Source organism: Laccaria bicolor, genomic scaffold (assembly GCF_000143565.1).
Source record: "Laccaria bicolor S238N-H82 LACBIscaffold_18 genomic scaffold, whole genome shotgun sequence".
NCBI classification, from domain to species: Eukaryota; Fungi; Basidiomycota; class Agaricomycetes; order Agaricales; family Hydnangiaceae; genus Laccaria; species Laccaria bicolor.
The window spans coordinates 163249-185152 of NW_001889889.1; the positions used below are offsets into that span (position 1 = coordinate 163249).

General features: G+C 48.5%; 7 protein-coding genes across 7 annotated transcripts; 6 read left to right on the forward strand and 1 right to left on the reverse strand.

The window, feature by feature from the left end:
- Positions 1–83: 83 nt before the first annotated feature.
- On the forward strand, positions 84–1929 carry LACBIDRAFT_328712 (uncharacterized protein; the record flags this gene model as incomplete). Its single annotated transcript, XM_001882727.1, has 3 exons — positions 84–252; positions 324–337; positions 604–1929. The coding sequence occupies 3 exons, from the start codon at positions 84–86 to the stop codon at positions 1927–1929; spliced, it is 1509 nt and encodes a 502-aa protein (XP_001882762.1).
- A 4393-nt stretch (positions 1930–6322) lies between these two features.
- LACBIDRAFT_299966 (uncharacterized protein) lies at positions 6323–6783 on the forward strand (the record flags this gene model as incomplete). Its single annotated transcript, XM_001882728.1, has 2 exons — positions 6323–6546; positions 6603–6783. The coding sequence occupies 2 exons, from the start codon at positions 6323–6325 to the stop codon at positions 6781–6783; spliced, it is 405 nt and encodes a 134-aa protein (XP_001882763.1).
- Positions 6784–7899: 1116 nt separating this feature from the next.
- On the forward strand, positions 7900–9017 carry LACBIDRAFT_299967 (uncharacterized protein; the record flags this gene model as incomplete). Its single annotated transcript, XM_001882729.1, has 3 exons — positions 7900–8201; positions 8281–8503; positions 8556–9017. 3 exons carry the CDS (start codon positions 7900–7902, stop codon positions 9015–9017), a joined length of 987 nt encoding a protein of 328 aa, XP_001882764.1.
- Positions 9018–11680: 2663 nt separating this feature from the next.
- On the forward strand, positions 11681–12646 carry LACBIDRAFT_251146 (ABC transporter; the record flags this gene model as incomplete). The annotated part of the gene is made up of 3 exons (XM_001882730.1): positions 11681–12182; positions 12328–12472; positions 12532–12646. Coding segments are annotated over 3 exons (762 nt in total), but the record flags the coding sequence as incomplete, so codon positions are not given.
- A 354-nt stretch (positions 12647–13000) lies between these two features.
- LACBIDRAFT_299969 (uncharacterized protein) lies at positions 13001–14177 on the reverse strand (the record flags this gene model as incomplete). Its single annotated transcript, XM_001882849.1, has 8 exons — positions 13001–13066; positions 13121–13214; positions 13273–13501; positions 13554–13636; positions 13687–13815; positions 13866–13915; positions 13966–14038; positions 14092–14177. The coding sequence occupies 8 exons, from the start codon at positions 14175–14177 to the stop codon at positions 13001–13003; spliced, it is 810 nt and encodes a 269-aa protein (XP_001882884.1).
- A 1403-nt stretch (positions 14178–15580) lies between these two features.
- On the forward strand, positions 15581–18347 carry LACBIDRAFT_190947 (glycoside hydrolase family 5 protein; the record flags this gene model as incomplete). Its single annotated transcript, XM_001882731.1, has 11 exons — positions 15581–16057; positions 16118–16193; positions 16247–16512; positions 16575–16602; positions 16656–16746; positions 16801–16886; positions 16939–16957; positions 17023–17269; positions 17331–17509; positions 17605–17821; positions 17883–18347. The coding sequence occupies exons 1-11, from the start codon at positions 15872–15874 to the stop codon at positions 18345–18347; spliced, it is 1860 nt and encodes a 619-aa protein (XP_001882766.1). The 5' UTR covers positions 15581–15871.
- Positions 18348–18650: 303 nt separating this feature from the next.
- On the forward strand, positions 18651–21802 carry LACBIDRAFT_190965 (uncharacterized protein; the record flags this gene model as incomplete). Its single annotated transcript, XM_001882732.1, has 12 exons — positions 18651–18932; positions 18972–19070; positions 19132–19262; positions 19317–19514; positions 19574–19741; positions 19808–20132; positions 20201–20337; positions 20388–20454; positions 20513–20773; positions 20829–20921; positions 20984–21052; positions 21111–21802. 12 exons carry the CDS (start codon positions 18651–18653, stop codon positions 21624–21626), a joined length of 2346 nt encoding a protein of 781 aa, XP_001882767.1. The 3' UTR covers positions 21627–21802.
- Between the last annotated feature and the right edge of the window lie 102 nt (positions 21803–21904).

Below are 21904 nucleotides of genomic sequence, written 5' to 3' on the forward strand. Positions count from 1 at the left end.
AATGTGGGTCGTTGGGTATTGCCGCAATGTTTATAAAGGGCCCAGGGAAGAACCTGCAGAAGACGGAGAACCGGAAGACGGCCATGGCGAAATTGTCAAGTAAGCGCGATCGAATTTGCAACGATGGCGAGACAAGCCGTCACGTGCATGGTGCACAGTGCAGTTCGGCGAGTTACGGACCGGGAATTGTGCACTCTTTTAACGCTTTTACCCTCACGACTACTGTATGGAAAACATTTGCTGGCTTCAAGGGTTATTTAACAGCGACAACTTCCAGCAGCGAAGCGTGGAGACTTGACGAAGAAGATAAATGATGAATGTAGAACGGCTAAGTATCGTGAGTATGCCTAATGAGCGTCAATGTTCCTAATCCGAGTCAATTATCGCCGCTTAACACTAATCATCGACTACACAGCCTGCCTGCAGTAGATTGCCTTATCGTGAGCGTCACTACTGCATCCCTCTCCGATCTCCCACTCAGTCTCAGTCCTACGCGCCATGTTGAAGTTTTTCCGTAAGGGACGGAAGTCACTCTCCAGATTATCCTTATTCCAACGATTTCGCAAGCAGCCGAGTACAGACTCGGAGCTGATGTTTACGCAGTGGAATCTTCCACTCCCCCCCGATATCATGAATCACATCATCGACACCTACAACGACATTCCCACAGACATCCCTACAATTATCGCTCTAATCCAATCGTATCCAGTTCTCCAAGAGCTTTGCCTCTCAAAGTTATTTCAAAACTTGTATATCAGCTGTATGGCAGGCAGGACCTTTCCTGACTTCGAGTTTTTGGCCCATGTGATTCAAGTATATCCCTTCCTTCTCGACCGAGTGAAATCTCTTACGTTGGAAGGACCATTCGAGCGCAAGCAATTGACTGGCAGCTCTTACGTTCTCTCGCAGATTACAGAACGGAGTCACAACCTTGTGCGCCTTAGTCTCGCCCACAGCATCAGAACATGGGAGGAAAGCGATGAAACCTTGCGGAAACACATTCTCTGTCTTCTATCTCAGAACCGCCTGCACACCGTCAAACTGTGCTTCTACTGGATTCCCATCGAGCTGTTACATGATCTTCCGGATCTCAAGCGACTCGAGGTAGACCGTTTCCCAAACCGTCCAGCTTTGGATGTTGTGCCGGTTCAGGCGCGTCAAGTGAAGGTGGAGGAGCTTGCACTCATAGACGAGCGCATTCTTCTTCCCAAATCGCCATTCGACTTCTCTACCTTAAAGGTGTTTGAGGTGCACAGAGGTTATATGTCGGATATCCAGGAGATTATCAACATATCTGCTGCCTCACTTCGCAAGTTGGTCCTTGATGTTTGCAATAGTCAGAGTGCGTATTGTGTTTTCCCTCCAACAAACATCATGATGAATCGGGGGCCAACAGATATTAATCTTGGCGTCCTCTCCTGCCTCGAACACATCACATTAACTGTCCAAATTGAATCTTTTTCTTCACTGCATCTCCCAAATGGCGATGTTATTCAACAAACTTATCTCCCCCTACCACCGGCCCAACTCCAACTCATCCTGAAAACGTTGGCGACATGTAATCCCCACAACAGCATCAGGGAGATTCGCCTTGTCATCAGCCCATTGAATTTAGAAGATTTGGGTCCATGTGATTGGCTTTCCTTGGACTCATTTTTCGAGCATCCAGAGACTTGGAAAGCATTGAACGAAATGTCGATTTTCACAGTTCAGCACGGTGCAAATATTCACGAAGTCCTTTCTGAACATTTATGGGAGCAGATTGAGCATATCAAACTGCCTTGTCTAAAAGGAAGGGGAGTGACTGTCAACTGGCGTCAGTATGCGCCTGTTACAATGAACGTGTCCCCTCATTCACTCGGGTGGACAGGGACCCTCGCAAACACGCGAGGTCTTCGAATTACAAGTACCTACCTAAATACGTCGTAAAGTTTGAAATACATATTGTCACATGAAGCTATAGAACAATAATAAAGGGAAAACTATAGAGCATTGTTTTCACAAACGTGATCCGCTTGATATTCCAACAGCGCCATGGTAATCTGTAATGTGTCGGAATGTAGCGCAGAAAAGGTGGGTGTAGCCTGGTGGTAGTAGAACAGATAAGATAAGATAACTGATAAGATGACGTAATCCTTAAGTTGAAGCGCCGCCCTCACGAGACAAGATTATGAATCCAGACTACCATGCTTGCTCGCCGACAATTGTTCCACAAAACCATTCCTGCGCTTTTGCACAAGACTTGAAGTCCGTTGATCTCCTCCGCGGCAGAGCCATCATCGCATGAGCAGTGTTACTACGCTGTTGGCTGGCACCAGCCTGCACATGGTGATCGGTCCCATGTGTCTTCGTTTATGTGTTGCATTAATGATTCTCTGGATTCGCCGAGTTATTATGACCTAACGTGGTTAAAACAGATCTCTCGAGCTCAACGGCGCACCAGACCAACAGGCACAATAGCATGCTTTTTGTGTGGTGTGATTACCTCTAATTCATTTCTATCCTCCCTTGAAACTTGACTTCGCAGGTTGGCATATGTTTACACTCCAGGCAACAGGTGGGTGGAGTGAATCGCCCATACACCCGAAACAAGGGTGTAGGGGGCACCTGAGCGAAGAACTGCGCAAATCCTAGGACAAATGACTCTTGATTTAGCTTATTGTCTGGGCACCTGACAGATAGTGAGGACCGCAACGCCTTTCTTTCATACGAACAATAAGCAAAAAACAATCACTTGTTAAACCATCTGTCAATGCTTCGCTCCAAGATGCCATGTCGCGGACTCAGTATTCGATCGGCCTCAGATGAGATAAGAACGTCCTTCGTTGCTCCAGAGCCAGGAAGTTGCAAAGTACATGCGACTTCGTATTCCTCATTCGTGTCTTGAGTGCGGTTGGAGTGGGGAGGTGCGATTGTTGTGGATCCAGGTAATGTGAGGCAGAAGTACATGGTTGTAAAAATCAGATCCAACTGACTTGGGGGCGAAGTCGAAGGTTTTGTACTTGTTTCGGAATGTTGCCATTGAAGGTACATGTAAATCAAAGCCTCCTCGGGAAAGTCAGTATCGCATTTCGGATTCGTTTAGACAGACACAAGTATCCCCCGTTGTCGTCGGGCTTCCTTACGGCCATCACCTCAAGCAAGGGCGTTACAAGTTGAAAGACGTGCGTGACAGACCATGTAAAAATATCTTTGCTGTTCGCATGGCTGATGAAGTCCTCGCCAGATCCTACTTTAACTCCTTATTGTGTTCGAAATCCAATCGAAATCTTGAACCTGCCCACCACCGGAAGTAACCGCAAAACTTGATCAGACCTTTCAGCTCGACGAATAATTAAGCTAAATGTTGTGTTCTTCACATCATCTTTCAGGCGCTCCGCTCAATTGACCAATTGTCCCTCGCAGCGGGTACATGGTGCCGTACTTTGGAAGTACTCAAAGCGTCCGAACGGTCGTAACGGCGTGTTATTACACTTAACGCCCTGAATACTTACCTGGTTAGCACTGCAAGGGGCGGAATATAAGCTTAATCCCGATTATACTTGACGCCGGTTGATTTTAATTCCGTCACTAGCGCCGGTGAGTGACGCATTCATGGCTATATGTTAGTCAAATCTTAGATGAAAGTACTAGGGTCCAGGGTAGCTACTCCAATTACGGCGAGGTCTCCATATTCTGCTTTAAACAACAAGGAGTTCAGTGCCAGGTATAAAGCATATAACTCTCAACTTCATTAAACCTCAAGCACTAACATGCAATCGGGAGCTTCTTGCGAGTCGTGTCTCCTTTCCCTAGCACTGTGCACTTGCTACTTGACGCCATCCCAACCACCAGGTACGCAATCGTTCTACAATGCCTTGCTTGTCGCCTTACTACCGCCCGTCACAGCATTCCCAGAGGGTAGTACCATCAACTTTAATCATGCCGGGAGCTCGAGAGGGCAGCCACAGACGTTGCCTGCTGACTCCACCCGGTTCAACGTCGACACGGCGGAAGCGGCCCCTCAACCTCTGTTCGCATCACCAGGAAAAAGTGGTTGGCCTACATTGAATTCTCTCCCGCTACTAGGTACGCAGTGGCTCTACGACGCCCTCGTCTGATGGACTTAGCCATATCATGGCCTGTTCTGGTAACGCAAGAGAGCGACATACTAATCAACCCAACTGGGTTTGCAGGAGAGCAACCGTTGATGATGCCTACGAATCGGGGGGTTCATTCCGAGGTTGGGACTGAAAAGAGGCCTCGGCCAATGGTAGCATCGTCAAGACAGCTATCCGCCGCAAACAGACGTAGGAAAAACGCGGTCACTCCTGGACGGTTTGTATGTAATTTGTGTCCGCAGGATTTTACTGCCAGGCACAATTTAAAAAGTCAGAGTTCAATTGCATTCCGTTTTTTCTTCTGTTTCGCGACTGCGTCTGATAGTTTTTGAATAGATCATATCGATTCCCACTTCCAGAGAAAACCTCACCATTGCTTGGGAGGCTGTGGGAGTAGCTTCGGGACGAAGTCCTCCATGAACCGCCATCGTAAGACGTGTAAAGGGAAAAAAAAGCTGCTGGGTGCGTAAGTATTCTGATCCCTCCGAAGGTTGGTCGCATAGGCCGTTTTGAAAGAGTTTTTCTTTTTGGCGCATTCGTTTTTCTGTAGTCTCCAGTCCGAACGCTATCTCTTGTTCGTGGATATTTTCTAATTAAGACGCTCGCGTAATGTAATGTTAGTTTGTATGTATGTACTTATGTAACTCTCCTGCCGTCGACTATTTCATCCATCAACAAAGGTCTGAATCGGCCGCCCGATATCAACGCAACAACAACAGCGATGCGTGTACAAGGACACAAAAACACGCACGACGGTGGCGGATTGGGCGACGGCGTGAGAGGGCTAGCGTAATTAACCCTCGAGATGGGAAGATAGGGAAGTTGACAGCAAGGAAGCCGATCGATGATCTGTCAACGGGAGTGACGTGGTGGCCGGGGTGGTTTTAGCGTGCTAAAACGTGCCCGCCGAATGTTAGTCGAAGTTTGGGAGGCAAATTTCTCCTAGAGACACGGAGTGACCAAAGAACAAAGAGGCCTCATTGGTTGACACAATAAGAATTGAGGTAGGTGGGAAAAGTCGTCTATGTCCTTCCTACCCTCTCCACTTACTGAATCCACTTCCGATATGCCCGCAACCCATACCTCGTGTCGGAAGTTCTGAAATTCAGTGTGAAAGCAGGGCAAGATCAGAGGCGTGGGACATAAAATGCATAAAATCTGACGCTAGCGCTGAGGTAATCATCCGCCTGTGGTTCGCCCAGCCTAGTATGAAACTTGCCCACCACTCTCAAAGGCTCCTGGCAGTTGTCGCATGAAAATACAAGGTGAGAGCCTTGAGATCTTGAGACCCAGCTATGGGCAACTAAGGCTTCGGCTTTCCTCTAGGTGGCGCTCGTATGTTTGATGGTAAGCACTCACATGGCAGCGTCATTCATTTTTTTAACAACCAGGGTTCAAGGGAATATGCAAGGGGCATGCAACCGAGCATCTGGCCATTTCAACCATACCTATGACCCCGTGAGATTTATCACGTGCCGCCCAAATTAGTTGTCACGCTTGCACCTTATCTTTACTTGATCATGCTTGTATCGTGCTATACATACTCTGCAACGTTAACACACTTGTTGCACCCTCAGATTTAGACCCTCAGCAGACCCTGTCATAAAAAAGTGGCCACAGTATTCCAGTAGGTAGAGAGATGAAATCATTATCCTCCCCCACCTTCTCTCTTTTTCTAGCTCATGCCGAAAGCACTTGTTCCGCTCACGATCCCAAAGGCTATTTATTAGATTGCCTGGTGCTCCCGAAATTCTGACCACTATAGATCAGAACTGTTATCACATTATTCGTTGTGATGTTTGCAATTTTGATGTTACCCTCACAGTTACTGCACATCCTCGGTCTTTCTTCAAGCATTGGTGTGGCACTACATGTTTCAGACTCCAGAGAAGCCAAGGGTTTCCAGATCTAAAACCTGTTGTCCAACCAATTCCCATCCTTCTAATTACGACACCCGAAAACCTTTCAGAATGAGGCATACAAATTTCTTGCCCTGGCGAGTCCGTCAAATGGCTTTCCGGAAGCGATAACATCGAGATGCTGAAGGAGGATCTGAAGCAAGAAAGAGCGCCAACAGTTAGTGTTGTTGGACCAACTGGAAAGAAGAGACGGTAAAGGCGTAGATTACAATCTGGCTTGATAATATCAGCGTGACACGATGTGACTGGAGTGTGCTCATGTATTAGTTCTCACGGGGTCATAGGTATGGTTGAAATGGCCGGATGCTCGGTTGCATGCCCCTTGACTACAACCATCACATGAGCGCTGCGCGACACGGGTCTATTTTTACGAAGGAGCTTCCTCGCCCACGGATCACTTTATATGATATTCTCGTGCTCTTCACCACCATCGGTTTTGGGATTGCCCAAGCAATTACCTCATTCATTGGGACAACTATCGTCTCCGTCACTCTCCAATGGATTGCCAGTATCGTTATTTTCCTCTTGTAAGTACTGTGCATATAAATTATGGTTTTGAGCGCATGCTGATCCATTTTCACAGCCTTTTCATTCTTTCACTATACAAATCTGAAGATCCAGAAACACAACGCATGAAATGGCTCTTCCTGACGGACTACTCCGGCACGAAATTTCCAAAGAATTTGAGAAAGCCAACGTTGGATGCATTGAGGACGGAACCCCATCATGGCAAAGTTCTGACACTGCAAACAAGATCTTTGTAACTGTCACTGTGGTCATTTTTGGGCTCACAAAAGCGACGCTTGCCAATGGCGGGTTCAAAATCGCAGCGAATACCATAGATTGGATTTTTGGAATCATCATTAGCTCAATGTACGTACCGTCCCACATTCTTTCCCCGAAAACGAACTCATTCGCGCTGATAGGACTTACTGTCTGGAAATGTACCAAGACAGCTCAGCGGATGTGTGGCCAGCCTTCTTCGTGGCCGACTATCAGCCTGTTCTTGTCTCAGGTTGGATGTTTTACAACCGCGGCAATAGATTTTTACTGACGACCAACTCAGGAGGTTCTTTTATCGGATTTTCGACTGTGTTTTTGTTCGTAATGGTCGTAACAACCATCTGGACAACGTTCTCGTTACTTGCTCTATTTCCTTTATGGAAGTGGCAGCCTCCCCCTAGAAATATTCCTCCTTTGCCAGCCCTCTTGGATGATATCCACTTTCTCTGTTGCAAGACACTTGCAATCACGTCTACAATTTTATTCGCTGTTGGAGGAATGTGGGTCTTCCTCGGAACGTATTACCTCATACTTGGTGATTTCCGTTGGATGAGGCGTCTCTCGACAATCTCTAGATCCCGTCTTTTACCGCGCATCCAGTGCTTCTCCATGGCCAACATTTTTTTCTCGAGATATTCCCAACAGCTCCATTAACTGTGTGAGTAGAATTTTAAGCTTTTTCTGTATCAAGCTCACCCTTGCAAAGATGGCAGGGTAAAACCCTACATTGTACGCGCCTTGACCCTATCCATCTCGTTTATTCTCGCGTTTGTTTTGGTCGTCTCTCCTATCGGATTTTGGCTCCCTACGCGGGCTTTGTATAGCCAGCTTGACACGTCGCTTGCATACCGATTGATTGTCACTGTTTTAATGGTGGGGTTGGGATATTTAGTTGCTTATTTCTCGATGTCACCATTGAGCTCAGCCGATGTATAGTGATACGCTTACTTTTATTCATGTATTCAAGTTGCCTCAACTCGGGATAGTAGCCTAGGTTAAGCTTGAAAGTTCTCCAGAGTTGAGTCAAGATTTCAATCACATCTTATCTTATCTTACACACATTCGTCAGCAACCTTGCTTGACTCATCACTACTTCAATGTCCAACCCATCGATCCTTGCCACAATCGCCAGCGAAGGGCTTACCCAGCACAAAGTCTACTGGTTTCATGATGGTTCATTAGTCTTTCGTATTCAAAATCATCTCTTCAAAGTCCACCGCACACTAATATCCCGGCACTCCCTTTTTTTCGCTTCCAAAATCGCAAAATACTCCGCGGATGACGTTGTGGGTTCTAACGTAGCAAAGATAGCGGATGGGATGTGCATCTACATGGACGTGGAACGTGACGTCAGTGCGAACGACGTGGAGGCATTGCTTGGGCACCTGTACCATGATGTGTAAGTTCGTCCACCATGCTTTCCAATCGTTATCATCCCCTCTTCGAATCCCACGAACCTGGGATTTGTTTTCCAAAAGCTCATTCTTCTCGTTGCCAAGCCCTTTAGGTCGAAATCTTCCATTCCAACGTGTAGCTTCGGTTATTCGTGCGTCAAGTCCTAACCAGCTAGACTTCCCAAACATCCATTCTGTTGCCCTTGAGAGCTTGGAAGCCATGTTTACAACCTACCCCGAATCATTTTCGCTTCTTCATCCCCTGCACGAATCCCTGAATTTGGCTACAAAGTATAAGCTTCCATTAGTGAGTAGCACCTTCTTCATTGTCATTGACAATGACAGAGATATAAGTCTAGGTACGCAAAGCCGTGTTCTACAGCCTCGTGACCACCACGAATTTCGACATTGAGGAAAGGGCTGACAAGGGCCCTACGGTGGACCCTATTGAGGACCACACCTGCGGCATCTTGTCCGAATCCGACGCCTGGCTCTGCCGGAGACTCTTGGCCCACATCATCGACCACTTTACCCCCACACTATTCACCCCCGCTACAACGGCACATATGGCTTGCACAGATGTGTTCGCGGACATGTGGATGCCGCTCGTTATTACGCCTGCATTAGCGGATGATGGCGTCTACAAGCCCCTTGAAACTCTGGAGAGGATTAAATCCATTGATTGGGCAACGAAGGGGTTGTGTGCGTCGTGTCTCATAGAGAAACGGCAGGAATGGACTGAGGAACAATATACGGTGTGGCGGCTGATAAGTGGGTGGCTGGAGAAGTTGGATGCTCAGACTGCGAGAAAGGGAACATGAGGTAGGTCCATGTCTGACTTCTCCCGGATGCCGAAATTCTCAACCACTTCTAAATGACACAGATCTGGAACTTTCTAAAAAACGCTGTCGATAAACTATGGGTCTAGTCCCGATTAAACTCAAATTCTGCACGTATATGTCGTGTATTCACATCTCAAACCCCCTAAAAACTAAATGTGTTCAGGACACCTGGAAACAGCTGGCGAGTCGATTCATATGTATCACGAGGTTACCTTTTTACTATTTCGCGAGTAGAGCAAAATAGTGGCCGGGTCCCCTTATCTCCGCCAAGTCGTAGATCCATAGTCCGACAGCACGTTTTGTACGCCCACAATCTACGCAATTGCATAACCGAACTCAGCCGGGTGTGGAAACATACAGGTTCATTTATCACGTCTTTATTTTACACTCAGCCGACTCAGGTATCGCCTTGCGGCAATTTGGTATTCCCTGTCGTCTTACTTGCATCGACCACACCTTCAACGCCCACGGTTGCCACACAACGCCGTACCGACCTCCAACAACGTACGTTCATTTTTCTCCAATTAAGCTCGCTGAAACTCTTTGACTGGCTGACGCCGCCAGCTACTAGCGCTTTGAAGTGACAATGTTATAAATATCGATCTGTAGGCGCTCCTGGCATGGCATTTCTATCCGGATCCATTGTCATGGTTAATTTATGTTCTTTTCTCGAATAGAATCCTGTCTCCCATATCCGACACTGGGCCTGATGACGACGCCACCTGTATCCTCGATGGAGCCCACAGTTTCACCCACCACCTCAACGCCGGGACGAATATTACATCTGATGATGGTCGCCCACAACGCTGCCAATGTCCAGTAACTCCGAGTCCGTACTTGGCCATTCCTGATAGTTGAGCGGATCGCCTCTTATAAAGCCTTTGACAGTTGCCAGTTTCGACTACTTATACTCCCATAAACCCCGTTATGGGAACCCTCGATTCTAAACTCACACTATCTGATCCTACTTCCCCTCAAATATCGTCCCGTGTGCGACGCTTGAAGTGGAGTATTTTCGAGATCGCTTATGAGGCCCCCCGACCACGGGGTTTTTCGAGTCTGCAAACAGCTTTGTTCCAGTTCCGCGTCCTGGCTATGGATGGTCGCACTCGCGCTTCTGTTTGGTTATTCCAGGAGTTATTCAACATGGCGCCGGTGGCGGTTACAATTTATTTTGCGTCCTTGTTGTGGATGTCCTTAGCGCCTGCGTTTTCGTTGTGCATGGGACATCGGGTGCTTTCTCTTGTGAGCGATTTATTATCTCTTTGGACTCTGGCTGTTGGTTGAGTGTTACTTTCTGCATAGGTTCAGGCGGGCCTTTCGGGAGATTGGTTGGCCGAGGAAGCCCGCCCTTTACTCCAATCACTAGTCGTGACCTGGCTATCAATCCCGCTGATCACGGCCCTTGTTGAGAAAGTCATGTACGCCACGCCTGATTGAATGACATCTAAAACCTAAATCTATATTTTAGTGACGATGAGAAACATATCATAGGAGGCTATCTTAGACGCCATTTCCTGCCCCGCATGGCAGAAGGTAAGCTAATTCCGCGCCATACCTTCGTCTCTATTGACATTGTTACAAGCCAGCCTCAGTATGGACATGTCCTACCTTCAAGGTAACTCCGCTTCCGTCGGACTACTACATGGTAGCGAAAATTAATGGAGTTATAGATCATGAGGCCCGGGCGTCTTTACCCCAACCGTGGGCGTTTGGCGAAATTACGCCTGGATGGGATTTCGTTTACGAATTCTCGACGCGTATACAGAATATCATCACCCTCTTCGCCGAAATCTTTGTCCTTATCCGGATTATCACACAGACGGGCAGTCCGGACGCGGAAATTTTGTCCACACTTTGTGTTTTGTTTTTGGGAGTCATGTTTCTGGCTCCGTCGAATGGCGTCGGAGGAGCTGGTACGCTGTCATTTAGATTATCTACTTGGAGTTTTACCGCTCATGCTTTAATGCTACAGGTTATACTTTCTGGACGACGAATAAGCACTACCACCGGCTAGGAACGCTTTATACGATGATATTCGATGAAAACTATCGACAAACGATCGCCAAAGATGGGCTGAGTTCATATCTACAAACTGGTATTTTCTCTGCCTGAAATGAATCAAATTTAATCTGATAACCTTTTCAGAATTCAAGGACACGTCCGACTCACTTGGGGTCGTAAGAGCGAATACATTAAACCTTGCTTGTTATCTTCAACCACCTTGGTATTGGTCTTTCATGCGCAGTTTGATTATCGACTATCCTATGGTATGTTTTATTCTGCGTCTGGCGTAAAAACATAGCTTATCGGCCCTCAGGCTCTTTATGCATTATTCCTTTCGTTCTCGTCATTTCCGGCGTCTTTGTTGAAGATGGTCCTTTTCCAATATATCACTTGCACGCTAAAACAAAGTATTGACTGTCTCCGAGGGGCAGGCGACCCAGCCCCCCTTTGGGACATTATGATCAAAGCCGAGAAGCTTTTCAAAGTCATCCAGTCTAACTCACGAATACTTAAACCGACGCGGACGTATCCTGACCCCGTTCTCAGCTCAAATAAAGGAATGAAAATATCCATGAAGTGCGTGCTAGCCTTTGTAACTTCACCCACGCAGTTTTTATTCCCTTATTCTTTGGCCCAGAAATGTATCATTCCACTACCCAGGTTGCCAAAACCATCCCAGCGTCTGCAACGTCTCCCTCACCATTGAGCCCGGTCAACTAGTCGTCCTCGTGGGCGTCAACGGCAGCGGCAAGACCTCCCTCCTCAAGCTCATCGCCGGACTCTCGTGTGCATGCGGGGGTGAAATCGAAATCGACGACCATCCCGTGCACGAATATGATAGCCGCCATTTGCGCCGTTCTATGGCGTTCATGACATCGTCCGAAGATATTTACCCCGTGTCGTTACGCGAGAATATATTGATGGGGTTGGATGATTGTGGCTTCGAATTGAGTGACGTTGCTGAAAAGATCGAGGAAGCCGCGCGGCTTGGGGGGGCGTATGACGTTGTTCAACGACTAGGGCAGGATGCCATTCTGAATCCTTGTCGGGTTCTCGGGCAGAGTCTGCGCGGGTGTGGGAATGGAGAAATTGGGGACGCTGCGCTCAGGGAATTGGATCTCCATTCGCCCGCTTTGAGTAATATCACTATTTCTGCTGGTGAGAGGCAACGGATTATCGCGTACGTTTTATTCGTGAATATATCGTGATTTCGCTCTTGACGTTTTGCTACTTTATAGGTCGCGGACATTTATGCGGGTGAAGCATGGTGATGTTAAACTAGTGATATTGGATGAGCCAACATCTGCGTTGGACTCTATGGCTGAACGTGATTTCTTCAAACGTTTTCGTGAGATCGGGAATGGGAAGACGATGATTTTTGTGACGCATCGGTTTGGAAGCATCGTGAAAAATGCTGATATGATTTTGTGGGTACCTTACTCTTGTTCACTCGTTTTCTAAGGATTTTAAATGTTCTTGGAGACAGATGCATCGATGGAGGGAAAGTAGTTCAGCAAGGCACTCATGCGGAATTGATTGAGAAGAATGGTAGATATGCGGAACTCTACAATGTTCAAGCGGCTGCTTTTTCAAGTTCATGAGTGGATTTATTTAGAAACATCGCACCTATGTATGTACCTAGTTTACATTAGTCGGTATAATTATCCCTATTACTGCGGCTCATTGGCGGCTCACTATTATTGTTTTCTACGCTTTTTTGAATCGAACATTGAAACAGTTATGTCAGAACAGTGCAGTAATGCTGACTCTGCGCTGTCTGTCACCCTGGAAGTGAAACAATGATTCCGGGACTTGTAAAATTTATGTGAAATGATATGATACTTAACTCTCTTCTGATTTCTCTTGTTTCCAAACGTCTGTACTTTTTCTAACGTACAGTATCAAAACTATTCATCTCGAGAATGAGGAAATTAATAGCGACAGAGCAATGAGGCCTACTGGACTTCCAGACCTGAGTTGGCGAAGTTTGTGAGGCGACGAACCGCGCGGCATGCGACGATCTAGATGAAGTGTTCATAACGATAATTAATAGGGTGGGCGGGGTTGTGACGAACGGAGGAGACAATGATAGCGGGGACATTGATGACAGTCATAATCAGGTTAAGGTCAAGGAGCATGAACACGGTTGCGAATAGGTTTGCCAGGAACCTGAAAGGGGGCGGATAGGTAAGGTGTTTATTGCTGGAGCGAAATTGTATCAACTTACGCTATGGAGAAGAAGATCAACCCATCCTCGAATAACATTCGACTGAGTCGGCTCCGACCAAGCAGATTCGCCGTCTTGTCATTGAATTTGAGGAGTTTGTAAGTGTTGAGCACGAGGACGATAAAATCGAAACACATTGAGTAGATGAAGTTCGCGGCGAGGATGGTGTTGTTCGTTTGGGTGATGACGCAACCCAAGCCGTCGACCCAGGTTGCTTTCAGTTGGATACCTGTCAGAAGAAGATTCAGACCAAGACAGGGGTTTTATAGCAACGTATCTACCTTGTAATATCAAGGACCAGTGACCGAGAGTGATTAGGATAAGGAGACCAATGATGTATTTATTTTGCGACCATATCGCCATCCTTTAATAGGAATTAATTTGACGTTGTGAAGATGGAGTGATGTAAACTACGTTCGGATCGAAAGATTGATGTTTGCTAGACCCATTGCAGCACTGCCTGCAATTTGATTGAAAGTGTATAGGGCCTGGCAAGAGACCTTCGAAGTAACATCCACGGAAATAATGCTGTGAATTAGTGGGCTGCGCCGGTCAGCTTAGCAGTTTTTTAAAAGAAGAACTCAACGACTTGCATCCCTACCAGGGCAGAAAGAAGGAGATATCTGTTTGCGAAGTAGAAAATCTGGATGATGATGAGAAGAGTCCGAGGGGTATGGTGTAGAAAGGTACAACCATCGGCCAACGGAATTTCCTCCTTCCCAACAAAAAACCGAAATCAAAGTCTAAAGAAAGGACCCATTCGTATCTTGAGGTCGCAGTCAGGCCAAGTAGTTTATGCGTAGAAACAAACAGACGCACGCGTATACCCCGAAGAGAACATGGATGAGTTTGACGAACGCAACCGCGTCGTTCTGCAGCTCTGCGAGTGATTTCCAGTTGGGCATTCTGGTCGCGGATGTGGAAAAGAACCAAGGACAAACCAAGGAAATTAAGGGAGAGGAGAGATTTTAAGGAGGTGGGGGTCAGCCTCTATATCGAACTATGCAATCACCGTAGCTTTTCCACCCTTCTCCCAGTTGGCCCTTCAAAGAAGTGACCATTTCGTCGTGGTTTTGTCGGAAAAATACGATTGGCCTTATAGTAAGTAATGGGAAGCAATAGGTGTCACATAGTCACGAGAGTTTGACAGCGGCCATTCCCGAGAGGCATTTTGACGGGGCTTTTGCCATATGCAAGAGCCCACCGGTTTTTAATTTTCTTTCTCCAAAAATGTGCATCTAGGAAGTAGAGTACTTTACGGGATAAATCTATGTAAAACAGATCAAGACAAATTTATTTACAAATTTGTTGCAATTTTGGATAGAATTAATGGAACACAGTCCAGATCTTGATACAAGTGCAGCTTTTTCGCACATGAAGGTCAGGAAAATGTCAGGGAATAGCATACCAGTAAGTCGGGTATTAGCATTTTATACCGACGCGCCCTCCTACTACTCGGACTCAGAAAACCGCCAATCGGGGGAAGCAGGAAAGAAAGGCTGAGCTTGATCACGAGTCACCAGTTATCAAGCCAAGTGTGGATGAACTCGGTATCCAGCGGAGGGCCATAGCACTGCCAGTGCCAAGAACAGGCTGTGGGGGAAGAGCCTCGAGGCCAACTCGAGGCACCTCTATATCAAGGTCGGTGTTTCAAGAAGCCATTCCTGTCGCAGTCCAGTGTCACGACTCGAAGGAGTTCCTTACGCCCGCAAATCAACGATATCGGGAAGGGGCTATGAGTAGAGATAAGAACTAAAAATATAGGATTTGCGCCCTGCCCAGAAATAGAAATAGAGTCCCGGACCGCGAGTTGCCGAAATGTCACTTCCTGACCCTTCGGTTGTGCTGTCAGCGTTCTGTTGTTCTTTCTCCACGACCACCACCTGGCACCACCACCAACGTTCATTCATTTCTCGCCGTCGTGAGCATGTCTGAAGGGCCGTCGTACGATCACCAGACGACGACCATGAACATGGACAACAATGTCGTCGCTGCTTCTACGCACTCAAATCAGCCCCTGACAGAGGAAAATGTCACCGCCACCGAGGGTGACGACGTCCCACAGAGTCACGACGACCGACCATCCTTGCACGCCGCCCCTGCTGTGCAAGAAGAGTATTTACCATCGTCCTCTGTTGAACACTCATCACCACCGTCCTCTTACGAGGATACGGCTGTCGACCACCAAGCGGCCGCAAACCACTTGGCGCCAGGGTCCACCGACCTTCTTTCACCGCCAATCGCCACCGCTTCTGACCACCTTCCACAGGGCGCTCAACCGCCCGTCATCGTCAACCGAGCGGCAGACGATTCACCTGTTCCCCAATCAGGCGACTTACCCCCCTTCCGCCAGTCCGATTACTTCCTAGGTCCTGCGCCCGCCTTCCTGCTGTCTGAACGCTCGTCTCTTACAGCGGACTCTCTAAAAGCTCTCAGTGGTCCGACAAGTAATAATGCCTCGAATGAGGAGCAACCACTTGCCTTGGCTGCGGGTGGCGTGGCGGGGGTAGAGCCTGAGGATAAGGAGGCTCTAGGCGACTCAGCGACTGAGGAACCCACCGCGTCGAGAGGAAAATCAAAAGGGGGTAAACGGAGGTTGATGATTGGGTTGGGCGTCTTGGCTGCGATCCTTATCATCGTCTTGGTGATCGTTCTTTCCGTTTATTTCACGGTTGTGAAAAAGAAGGATAATGTTGATGCGAGTGCTGGTTCGTCGGGTGGATCGCCGACTGGGACTGGGACTGCTCCGAAGCCTACTGCGACGGGCAAGGCTGGGAATCATGTCGTTAGTGTCCTTCTTGGTTCGTTGTCTGAATTTTTTTTTCTGACTCTCTTTCCGTAACAGACGGGCGGCGATGGCTCCACGGTAACGTTAGCCAACGGCACGACGTTCACGTACACTAACCCCTTTGGTGGATTCTGTAAGTTGCCTCCCCGTCCCCTTCCATCACATCACCACTGACGTCACGTTCAGGGGTCCAAGATCCATCAAACCCATTCAACAACAACGCGCAACCAAACTCGTGGACGCCCCCCCTCAACACGTCATGGGTGTGGGGCCAAAACAGGGTATACGGGGTGAACCTTGGTGGATGGCTCGTTTTGGAACCGTTTATTTCCCCGTCATTGTATCAGAGGTATCCTAGTGCGGTGGATGAGTATACGTTGAGCACGCTCATGGCGGCTGATACGGCTAATGGGGGGTTGAAGCAGTTGGAGCAGCATTATGATACGTTCATTGTGAGTTTTCTTTTGTTGTTGTTGTTATTATCTGTGGGGTGTGGACTGACTTTGGTGCTTAGACTGAGCAAGATTTCGCTGAGATCGCTGGTAAGTTTTGAACTTTTTGTTGGTGTTGATCGTTAACTGATGCTACTGATAAGGCGCGGGACTTAACTGGGTTCGCTTGCCTATACCGTTTTGGGCCGTCGAGACCTGGCCTGGGGAACCGTACCTCGCAAAAACTGCATGGACGTAAGACCTTCTCATCATCGGTTTATCGATTTAGTTGATTGAGGAACGTTGCAGGTACTTTTTGAAAGCAGTACAGTGGGCACGAAAATACGGTCTTAGGATATACCTCGATTTGCATACCGTTCCTGGGTCACAAAACGGTGCGTTTATCAACAGATTTTTCATGTAACTTTGTCCTGAAACTTTTCATAGGCTATAATCATTCTGGTCGGTTAGTAGTCTTTGCTATTTTCTTCCACCCTATCACGCCGCTTATCTCCTACTTTCCTTGAACAGTGGAGGCAAAATCAACTTTTTAGAAGGCAACATGGGGCTCGCCAACGCCCAACGAACCTTATACTACATCCGAGTTATAACCGAGTTTATCTCGCAGCCGGAGTATCAGGACGTCATACCCATTTTTGGGATTGTGAACGAGGCGGTGGAGCAGTCGATTGGAATCAATGCGTTGACGAGCTTTTATCTGGAGGCTCATGATATGATTAGGAATAATATTACTGGGAAGGGGGCGGGACATGGCCCGGTATGTTTCATTTCCTTTTTCTCGTCTTTTGGTGCTGGAGCCTGAAGTTTTGATTGTTTAGTACATCGCGATCCACGACAGCTTCCTGCCCGGAACGATGTGGACTGGATACTTACAGGGTTCGGATCGGATTCTAATGGACACTCACCCGTATTTCTCTTTCACGGGTGAGGCGAACCCGCAGCCTTTGGATGTGAATGGGGCCCAAGGTCAGCCGGGTGGACAGTGGCCTGCCGAGGCGTGTGCTGCGTTTGGTCCGCGGGTTGATGATAGGTATGCTACCTTCCTTGGATTCCCCAAATTTGGAGTGCTGATGAATGTGATTGTGATTGTAGTCGGCAGAACTTTGGCGTCAGCGTTGGAGGCGAATTCTCCGGCTCCCCTAACGACTGTGGGCTGTTCGTGTTGGGCGTGACTGGCACGGCGCTAACGCCGGGATGTGATACGTACGATAATTGGGCGAGTTATACTGCTGCTATGAAAGCTGGCGTACAGAATTTCATCGAAGCCCAATTTGATGCGCTTGGTGACTGGTTCTTCTGGACTTGGAAGGTTAATTTTTTTCCTCTTCCCTTCCACTACGAGCGAAGCTGACATTTGAACAACTTACTAGATCGGTGCATCACAAGTATCAGGAAACATCGAAGCCCCCCTCTGGTCCTACCAACTCGGCTACCGCAACGGGTGGATCCCCACCGATCCACGGGTAGCCGTAGGCAAATGCGCCTCCCTCTCAGCACCCGCCGGATCCTTCTCCGCGTATCTACCATGGCAAACCGGAACACCATCCACCATCCCCGCGTCATCCACCGCCTCCTTCCCCTGGCCTCCGACGACGCTGAATAATTTGGACGTGGCGATGACGCTGTTGCCTACGTATACGAATACGGCGCCTTTGATTACGATGCCGCCGCAGAGCTTTTCGGGTGCGCCTGCGCAGGTTACGAAGAGCGTTGATGGGTGGTTTAATGCCCAGGATACGGATAAGGGTGTTACGGCTGTTTCGGGGTGCACGTATCCGGATGAGTATATTGCGACGTTTGCGGTTGTGCCGACTGCTGCTTGTACGGGGACGTGATGATGGACACCTCGTGGATGTTCGAACACGCACGCGCCTCTGATTGGACTTACGATTCACGCTTTGCTTTTTAGGATTCATAATGACTGTTTGTGAACTGTATTGGACTTGGACGTCGACTTTTGCTTTCGATCTTTTGCTACTTTTTACCGGAGGACTGGAACATTCAATATTCAATACTTACATACTTACATACCGATATCGTACTCACTTACTTACGATTCACTTTCATATCATTCTAGTCATTTACGCTCTCTTTCCTTGTACTTTCTACATGTAGTCGAGATCACAGCGTGACATTTCATGGCTTCCATCTCTCCCTCTCTCACCACACCAACAACACAAAACCGCAAAGCCTCCTCTTCCTCATGGACACCACAACCGCGCAATCCGATTTCACAGAGGCTATACAAAGTCCTCAGCACCAATTTTGACGATCAGGCCACTAGGGAGGCGCTGGGCACCCTTTCGGAGGTGTATGCGCCGGGGAACGTGAGTAACGGCAAGGAAGCGCAGACTACGACGGCTGCTATATTGGAAGATGGGGATTTAGAACACTTTGAGGATGGCAGACAGGGCGATGGTGTGGTGGTGGTGGAGGTAGAGGAGGAGGTCCCAGGGGAGTTGGCTGCGCGGGCGCGGAAGAGCATGAGGAAGGGTATGGAGAATAAGTTGATGGAGGGGAGTCAGCGTTTCGTCAAGGCTCTCATGGAGGTGGACCAGGTCTGTTTTCTTCCTTTTCGATCCCCTTGTTCAATGAGCTGAGGGTATGCATATGTTACAGAAACTGAGCGATCTGCAGAAACACGTAGCTGCCATGCAGGCTAGCTGTGACGAAGCTGAAAAGCAACTCAGTCTAAGTAACGAAGCTAGCCAGATGCTCCTGGAGCGTGCTGGTAGTTTACGAGACGAACGGTGAGCCCTTCTTACCATCTATCTGACTATCGAGTTTTTGACGGAGCGATATAGGCGTGAAGTGGAGGATAAAAAGTCCATCATCACGCTCTTCCTCGCCCGATTCACGCTCAGCGAGGGCGAAGTGGAAGCTATCACGTCTAGAGACGTGCCAGTTAGCGAACGGTTCTTCGACGCTATGGGAAAGACCGAGCGGATTAGGGAAGATTGTAGGGTGTTGATGGCAGGCGAGGATGGGCCTACAAAAGCTGGGTACGATCGTCTTTCCGTCGTCCCCTGCTATTGGGCCGTACTGACATAGACACATGCAGCCTAGACATAATGGCTTCAACCTCCACCTACCTCGAACAAGGCTTCGAAAAGATTCTCCGGTGGACATCGAACGAGTTCCGACAAATGGGACGAGAAGTCCACCTCGAAGTAAGCCCAACCATGCGCGAAGCCATCTCCCGCCTCCGAAAACGACCTGAACTTCTAACGTTCGTCCTACCCCCCTCCTCCTCCCTCTTCATGATCACTCGCTCCTGCTAACCCTAATCCTACAGCGAAACACTAAGATACCTCTCCGAAACCCGACAAACCACCCTCCTCTCCTCATTCATCACAGCCCTCACGCGAGGCGGCCCTTCTGGCCTACCCCGCCCCATCGAGCTGCACGCACACGATCCGATGCGGTACGTAGGTGACATGCTCGCGTGGGTACATCAAGCTATCGCTGCTGAGCGGGAGTTCCTGGAGAGTCTTTTTGGGATAACGAGTGATGGAAGGATGGTTGGGAGTGTTAGGGTGTTTGAAGGGCAGAGCGAGGAAGAGGATTGGGTGCAGGAGTTGATGGATTTGGCGGTTGGGAAGCTTTGTGTGCCGTTGAAGGTGGGTTTTACTCTAACCTGGGTTGGGTGTGTGGTGCGGCTGTTGACATTTTTTTTTTGATTTTGAAGGTTAGAGTGCAGCAGACGGTACGGTCGCAGGAGAGCAGTATCGTTTCCTACAAGATTGCGAACCTCCTCCAGTTTTACTTGGTCACCATGCGGAGGACCGTTGGGCCACAGGCTATTCTCACTGTGACCTTGGAAGAGTAAGCCCCTGCTTCTTAACCCATCGACCAGACTGACCACTGTTTTTTAGAACTACAGCCGTCGCTTACAAAGTATTCTACGATTCCATCGAAGCACAAAGCCGTGCTCTTCTCCGAGTCTCCCTCGTACGTCCTTACTTGCCTCTCTTCCTCAAAACTAACCACGGCCCATTAGGACCTCGACGACCCCTCACTAACGCCCTCCCTCGCCATCCTCGACCAAGCCCAGATCCTCAAAGAAGTCATGTCAGTCTACCAATCGTCATTACTAGGCGACGAAGACGAACAGGAGCGCACAGCGGGTTTCCAGAAAGTCCTAGACGTGATCGTGGACCCGCTCGTTGAGTCGTGTATTGCCAAGGCGGAGGAGAAGAAGCGGGCGAGGGCAAAGTGGGATCGGGCGGTTTATGTGTTGAATTGTTTGTGTTTTGTCCAGGTGAGTTTTGTCCTTTCGACAGGGGTGGGGTATGCTGATCATTGAGGGGCTTTAGAATGTGTTGGAGTCATTCTCGTTCACCGCCGTGAAGCTTGCGATGGTCCAGGGGGTCATTGACGAAAGGGTCAAAGAGCTCACCGATGAACATGTACGTTTGTTTTTCGCCAGCGTTATACGTTCGGTCCTAATGAATTTGAATTATTACTACAGTATCTAAACATCATGAACGACGCCGGCCTTCTCCAAATATCAGAAACAATCAAAACCCATCCTAAAGACGTACGTCTCCCCTTTTTCCTTTCCCACCTCCCCTCCTCACTTACTAACAAAACCACAGGACCCCCTCTCCCACAACCCAACAACCCAACCCCAATCCCTCCATCAATCCCTCAAGAACTTCTCCCTCTGGCTCTCAGGCCTCGAAGTCCTCCACTCTCCGCGCCTCGCCCAACTAAACACACCAAAACTCCAAACGCAGATCCACCACGCGGCGTTGGTCCGCGTTGTGCGTGCGTACGAGGGGATATGTGAGGCTGTGAAAAGGCCGGAGAATCGGTATGAGGCTGCGGCGACGTTGTTGGGGAGTGAGAGGCCTTTTGGGCGGGTTCATTTGTTGTGGCAGATTTTTGGGCTTGAGGAGGAGGAGGGGGAGGGGGAAGGTGAGGAAGAGAAGGAAGAGGGTGATGATGACGAGGAAGAGGGTGACGAGGATGAGGATGATGATGATGAGGAGGGGGAGGAAGAGACAGACGGTGATGATGAGGATGAAGAAGGGGATGAAGACAGTGAGGATGAGGAAGACGGGGATGAGGAAGAGGAAGAAGAGAGAATGCTTGTCGAGAGAAGGTCTTGAGTCTTAAAGCTTGAGTGCCCCTCGTCACAAGGGCCCTGCTTGGTCCTCTATCGGTTTATGATTCAGACAAGTACTTGTGGGCGCCCAGAGGCGATCTTTTTTAAATTGTTGGCTTATTTTTTTGTTACTCCTCTATCCTCTACCAAACCGATCGAAAGCACAATGGGCACACTTGGAAATTCATCATCCCACTCCTGACCCTCGTACACGTACTCCTCTTCTCGTCCCCAATCAAAAATCGATCGATCGACCATCATGATCTCTCCTCTTGAATCAAA